Genomic DNA, 7,473 nt, shown 5'->3' with positions numbered 1-7,473 from the left:
TCTATTTTCTAAAATAGAGTAGAGATACAAATAAACATAACTCACTTTCTATGTAAATTCATGTAGATGTTCTACCTTCTGAGGTCTTTAGCTAACTGTCATAAAATATAGAATGGATCCAATAAATTGTAGGTAAGTTGTGGTTTTTTTTCTACATATTTTAATAACTTTAACATTTGTAATTAAGTGCAGTGGTTTAAACAGAATTCATAGTACTGTTAAATACCCCCCCCAAATTCCCAGAATTATTATTATTATTATTATTATTTTATATGTGATCCTATTCATACCTTGCAGGGGATGCACAGTTGCTGCATGGACTGGTAGGTTGGTGCCATTGAAACTGGAAAAGCTTCTTAAAAGTGTCTTTGTTTTTTATATGATTTAAACCTCCAGGAAAGAAAAATTAAATGACAATAAAAAGAAGATGACAGACCAGCTAAGGTTTATTTGTATAAGCGAATAGAGCGTGTGATCAAACTTTTGTGCAACTGGGACAGCACCTTTAAAAAAAACGAGAAAATGATCAGCTATTACCTATGGAGGAACATTCAGCAGGACTGTGGGAACCAAATAGGCGTTATATTCTATACTGTGATGGTATCGTGTCTTGAGCTTAGTCCTGACCATCGAGGTGAATACATTGGGAGCAGCGTGTGTGCGTGAGCAGAGGACAACTGCTGCCGACTAAGAGCTGGTGGCCATCAGGAAAGTGAAGGAGCAGTGTTTTATTAAAAAGCTGCTTAGCATTCACTGAAGGTATCGGTAATGAAAAATAAGTTTGCTTTACCAATACTTGAAAAATACTGGCCATGATTCTCCCTTGTATTATGCAGTCATCTTGCCCATTATAACAAGACTTGATCTCTACTCACCTTGCAAACTCATGATTTCATTAATAAACCTTAATTAGCTGGTAAGCTTGCGAGCAGGGCCCTCCTCATCTAATATATTCTTAAGGGGGATGAAGGCATGGGGCGGACATTGTTAAGGGAAAGGCCAGCAAGAGGTTAGAGCAGATTATGTGGTGGGAAGGAGATGTGAAGAGAGAAAGAAGCAGGGGAAGAAGAGGGAAAGAGGGTCAAGGAAGAGAAAAGGAGCAAAGAGAGACAGTTGGGAGGAAGAAGTGGGGAGAGAGAGAAAAATGGGAAGGGGGGAGAATGAGAAGGATGAAGAGAAAAGGAAGCAATGAGAGAGAGAGAAAAAGAGTTTTGGCCACGTAAGTTCAATGATGCAGCCTAGGCTCCAAACAACCTCATCAACAACAAATTTATACTGAGGTACTTGCCGCTTAGTAAATTCTTAGTTCCTTCCCCCGCAAAAATTTATAAAAAGCCAATTACCAGCTCTCCTACTTTTGCACAGTTAGAAGCAGCCAATCGCTTACATGAAAGCAGACTTTCTGCGCGGGCGAACCAGTGCTAGATGTGTGCTGCTGAGCAGGAGATGCATTCGGCGGAACGCATCTACAAAACAAAATGGCAAAGGAGAGGACGAATATGTACAGAGGATCAATAAAAATGCTCAAATATAAGGTGACACTATGACCAGGGCCGGCCTTAGGGGTGTGCGACCTGTGCGGCTGCACAGGGCGCCATGGCAACAGGGGCGCCGTCTGGGACTTAAATTAAAACATTGTTTTTTTTGTAACTTTATTTAACATCCTCCATGTTAAATAAAGTTTTTTTAACTTTATTTAACATGGAGGATGTTAAATAAAGTTAAACAAAAAGAAAACGGTGTTTTCATTTAAGTCCCGGGCAGGGGTGCCGAGCGGATGCTCATGAAGTTTTCAGCAACTGCTTGGCGCCCCTCACTCTCCGTGACTCCGTCGCGGTGCCGGCGTTTCGTGCTGAGCGCCGGAATTATTCTGGCGCTCAGCTGTGAAGCGTTCACCGCGGCAGACCGTGAAAATGGACGCCTCCCGCTCCCACCGCAGGACTCCGGCAACAAGGTAAGTAAGGATAGGGAGAGCTAGTAGAAAGTGATAAGGGGCGGGGGGGGGAGATAGTGATAAGGGGCAGGGGGGGAAATAGTGAGAGGGGGGCAGGGGGGGAAGGCAGTGAGAAGGGGCAGAGGGGGGAGATTTTTTTCCTTTCTTTTTTTTGGGATGGGGGGGGCCAGAGGAGTAGTACGCACAGGGCGCCAGAACACTTAAGACCGGCTCTGACTATGATTTCTGGAGTGTTCCTGTAAAGCCATACTGACCTCATTTCCCACTTTGGGCAACATCATTGTCTTGAGTCAGCTGAGACTATTCTGTGTGTGTCTTTCTTTTTTTCTTCTTTTTATTTTAAATAATCATCTTTAAGAAAATGGTCTAATAGGTCACATTGGATATTAAACTAGAAATGTTACATTGAAATTCATGGTAAGTCAAGATGATGTCTGACCATCTTTTCTTTGCTTGTGAAGTGTTCTGGTGTTATTGCCAGTGACTTAATTTTCCTTACCCTACATCTGTACAAGTGTTTTATTACTTCAACTCTTTTGTGCATTAAGTCTTCTTTCTTTCTTTCTTTCTTTCTTTCTTTCCTTATTTACCCTTTAGGCTAGAGCAGCGTTTGCAACAGGTCCACGCCAGACAGACACCACGTTCTATGAATTTCGCACATACACCATCAAACCATCGATGATGTCCGAGTTCATGAAGCTTACTAATGAGAAAATCCACAATCGCATCAAGCACTCTGAGCTGATTGGCTACTTCACTATGGAGTTAGGAGGCCTTAACAAGGTGTTCCACATCTGGAAATATGGTATGAAAACTTAGAATGTTAAGGTATACTTCTTTTATCTCTAATGTAATCAACCATAAGCTGATGATCATCCTTACACGTTGCTTTCTTCCTTTCATTTTTAATTTTGGATTGTTATTTCGGAATCATGTAATTAGCATTTAGCTCTTGCATTTTTTAAAGTGTTTTGTTTTCGTTTTTTCCTTTTTTTATTGCTGAAGACAATTTTACGCAACGAACAACAGTTCGGGCAAACCTTTCTCAAGACGCTGATTTTATGAACTATATTGCTAAAGCCTTTCCAATGCTAGACAAACAGGACAATGAAATTGCATACTTGGTGCCGTGGTGCAAGTTACAGAAGCCAGAAAAACCAGGTGAGTGGAATTCCATTTCAAAGTAACATCACATGCTCTATAGTCTTCATACTTTTACGGTAAGAAAACAGGGAGAGGACCTGTCTACTCCACTTTACTCACTACGGTGTATTGCGAAATACCGGGCGGAAAATAGTTTCTTTTAAATTCTCTGGGAAAGCAGTTTGGCATTGTGTCACTCTTTGTCTAGTTGACCTCAGATGAGGTCTGCCCAAGTGGCGGAGATACTTACTTACTTACGTTACAGTTTTAATTTCCTTATGACTACCGAAACACAGAAATGACTGAATACGTATCTGTGGAATAGTTCCCCGTCTATTGCAGAACTACAGCCCTTGCAATGCTTGGCTAGGCTTTTACCATCTTATGTTCATGGGAGCACAGTGGGAATTGTAGTTCCACATAGTTAATGTACAAGGCAACCCAGGCACTGCTGCATGGCCTTAGGTACATACATAATTTTCTTAATTGTGCTTGGGAGTTGGCACCCCCATTATGTATAAGGAACCTGGGCAGTCATTTGAGGGTTCCATGTGTGTGACAGAGACCTACCACCAGTGTAGGCCCCTTACACAAACACCATGTCAGCCTAGGAGAAGAAGCCTTTTGGGCTTTTGATAAATCACCATAAATCTTAATAGAGGGGTACCCCAAATTGAATACATTGTCCTGGACCCCATGTTGTGTTAATCTGGCTCTGGTTCAACAACGTCTGCTAAAATGATATTTCTTGCAATATTCTGCCTCATGCTTTTTATGGGTCCTTTTCAAATATATTCCAAACGCAAGGATTAAAAATTATTAAATGACTGACTTTAATATTTCTAAACCAGCATGTTCAATTTCTTAGCATCCAATGGAACTGACCAATAAACTGCAATATTTAATTTGTTACTATGGTGATAAGACCTTTTCCATCTGGCCTATTTCATACATAACCCCAAGTTATGAAATAGAGTTAGCGTGAAGCACATCACTTTCCTTGCATGAGGGCTGTGGATAGACCTCTTGTTTTTTACCTCTTGGTTTTGTTGAAGTGGTTCTAATTCCCATTATCTAGTTTTTTGTTTGATGGAAGCTGTACAACCTTCCAAATGAACATCATGTCAGAGTAACTACTCCTAATGTCATTAACCCCACAAATGTATACACACTCTTTTTCCTTGTTTGTTTTTTTTCTTCCATTCATATATGCATTATCCTTTGGGGTGCGAACATTTTGTGTTGGTGAAAATTTGCCAAGTCGACCTCTGAAATGATACTTTTAGGATGTTTGTAAAATAGTATGTATCAGCTAGTCTTAAAAGTATAAAGGGACCATTATCATCTTGGACACAAGCCACCGGCCTGGGTGGCTGGACTTAGGGAAACGCTCGTCAAAGCAGTAAGATTCCTAATGTGTTAATCTGAGCCCCTGAGCCAAATTCCATTTAAAGTCATTAGTGACACAACTAGGTAATAGTTGGGGAATGTTGGGACTTTAGCTAAATTAACCCAAAATCCAACAAGTCAGTTGATTTCTAGAGCCGTTCTACATATTTCCACTGACCCTAAATCAGAGTCATCATTTTATATCTCCAGCTGTAGACTAAGTCCAGGACCTCTGCAACATTCCTCCTGTATTCTCCACTAACCATTTGCTATCGTAATAATGTGATTCTTTTTTTTACAGGGGTTTATGAATTAGTGACCTTTCAGTTTATGCCTGGGGGACCTGCTGTTTGGGGGGATGCATTCAGAGCCGCCATCTCCACTCATGTAAATACCGGCTACACTAAACTTGTTGGCGTTTTCAATACGGAATATGGATTGCTCAACCAAGGTAGTAGCCCGTAGAAATTGTTTTTCTTTGTATCCTGAACATTATTTGTTTTTGTTTCTCTGTTACTTTTAGTGTAAGCCTGAAGAAAAAATACTGCACAAAAAAGGAATAAAAATATAGGTGGATTTGGCTTGTAATAGCAAAGTTAGAACAAACTAAATGCACATTGAAAATACACAAGAAATAAAAAGAAAATCTATATAAACACAAAATAAAGACATTGAGGCTCTTTCTCAAGGCAGGTTATATAAGAGTATATAATATATTATGTATTGGTAGCTAAGAAATGTATTTAGCACACTACCGTTTACAGTACAATAAAAGGTACAAAAAGTAATTTTTGATACAATAGATATAAAACATATTAAAGGGTACTCTCCAATGTTAAAACATGTATTTTTGAATTGAGAAAAAAAATATTATGTTTAAATGTCTGGAATCAGATCTCCAGACCAAGTAGTTGCAGGGGGATAAGAGATGTAAAGGAGGGCATTGTGCAGAAGTAATATATTTTATGTTTAAATGTTTTTTTATTTTATTTTATGCAAGTCCATGTTCTGTGGTGGAATGAGAATGCAGACAGTCGCGCTGCTGGAAGGCATCTAGCTCATGAAGATGCAAGGGTGGTTGCAGCGGGTGAGTTAATGCCAGTTTCATGTAGATGGACTGTTTTTGATTCTCTCTTAGATCTCACAAAGAATCGCATAGGTAGTTATTAAAGAGTGTTGAAGCCATGTGTACCTAAATCACATTATTTTTTTAAAATGATTTTTACTTTTCTCATCATGAATGAGCTGCTGTAACTGAACTTTATATAACTTGTACTGGATACATCGAATTGTGCCAAGAAACTGCAAGGCCGACAAGAATATGCCCCATACTATCCCACCCTGCAGTATATGTATATAGCCGTATATTTGCAACTTTATCTGGATTGTCTGCTTAAGGCGTGAGAGTGAATAGAATCAGACCTGGCATACCTGTAACTAGATAGTTGTAGAAGAGTCAAGGAGGTGAATTGGGCATGGTGCAAAAGACCGTTCCACCAGTACTGGATTCATTTTGCAATGCCCTGTTCCCATTTGTTACTATATTCATCACAGTTTTACCCTTTGCTTTGTTTGCAAAGCCTTTCATGTTGCCTTTATTACTTTTAATGTGTATAGTGGAAACAAAAGTTTGTTCTTAGGGGTGTCTGGATTGTTAATCAGACTCTTGGTTGTATTGCGATCCATGTAGAACCATCGCTAGATGGTCTTTCAGAAACCAGCAGAGGATCTGGGATCTCACGTGACTTTCCCCTCAACTACCTTTCAGGTTTCAGTGTTTGCAGATGGCACAAAATTAAGTAGGGTAATAAAGGCTGAACTAGATGTGTCTTCACTGCAAAAGGATTTGGATAAATTGGGTAACTGGGGTGATAAATGGCACATGAGATTCAATGTAGACAAATGTAAAATTATGCATTTTGGACATAATAATTAAAATGCAACATATTTAACTGGTGTTTCCTTGGGGAAATCTACTAATCTAAAAGATTTGGGCGTAATTGTATAAAATAGACTTAGCACTAGTGCACAGTGCCAGCTAGCGGCTGCAAAGGCAAATAAGATATTGGCATGTATTAAAAGGAGTATTGACTCACAGGAGAAGATATTATTCTGCCTCTTTACAGGTCCATGGTAAGACTTAACCTTGAATTTGAATTCAGAGGAGTGCCACAAAACTAATAAGGGTAATGGGAAGTTATGAAGAAAGGCTAGAAAAGTTAAATTTGTACACATTAGAGAAACGGCATCTTAGAGGGGATATGATGTTATATAAATATGTACAGGGCCCATTCAAAGGGCTCTCTAAAGACCTGTTCATTAATAGATCATTACAAAGGACAAGAGGTCACCCGCTAAGACTTGAAGAAAAGAGATTTAGTCTACAACAGTGGAGGGGATTTTTTTTTACAGTAAGGACAATTAAAGTATAGAATTCACTACCTAAAGAGGTGGTGCTAGCAAATACATTAGATACCTTTAAAAGGGGCCTGGATACTTTTTTAATGAAGCAGAACATAGAGAGCTTTGTATAAAGGAATTAATATTCATGTATGAAGGAATTAATATTTATTTAGTGCCTAGTACATCCGTACTAATTCAGGAAACAGGAGGAAGTTCTGTTCTACTGCCCGACATGATGGGTTTGTTTGAACCTTATATTGTCTCTTATGATCTGACAATTGTTTTTCTATTTTTCTTCTTGTTTCAGTGAGAGAAAGCGTAAGATTCCTGGTGTCCCAGAAGAATGTGCTTCTACTTCCCACAGCATTCTCGCCCCTGAAATAACACAAGGGCGGTCTCGGCTAGACACCGGCGCCGTATGCCTGAGCTCCTAAGGCCTGAGCGCTGAATTGAGAAATATAGATCTGTAATGCTTTTTCAATGTATGCCTTACATTCATGAGATCGAAAGATGGCTATTTATTAAGATACAGTGCCTTTAAGACTGAGCTTGCGATTACTTCATAATCTGTGCTGTAGTGAAGG

The 7,473-nt window shown here is 39.4% G+C and overlaps 1 protein-coding gene across 1 annotated transcript; it reads left to right on the top strand.

The window, feature by feature from the left end:
- Positions 1 to 522: 522 nt before the first annotated feature.
- LOC149284266 (protein NipSnap homolog 3A-like) lies at positions 523 to 7,273 on the top strand. The gene is made up of 6 exons (XM_089496960.1): positions 523 to 654; positions 2,552 to 2,759; positions 2,960 to 3,115; positions 4,788 to 4,937; positions 5,487 to 5,573; positions 7,197 to 7,273. Exons 1-6 carry the CDS (start codon positions 523 to 525, stop codon positions 7,271 to 7,273), a joined length of 810 nt encoding a protein of 269 aa, XP_089353086.1.
- Positions 7,274 to 7,473: the final 200 nt, after the last annotated feature.

The sequence above is a fragment of the Sceloporus occidentalis genome, unplaced genomic scaffold (genome assembly GCF_023333645.1).
Source record: "Sceloporus occidentalis isolate IW3139 unplaced genomic scaffold, rSceOcc1.0.p SCAF_96, whole genome shotgun sequence".
Lineage (NCBI taxonomy): Eukaryota > Metazoa > Chordata > Lepidosauria > Squamata > Phrynosomatidae > Sceloporus > Sceloporus occidentalis.
This window is presented reverse-complemented; position numbering and strand designations above follow the sequence as displayed.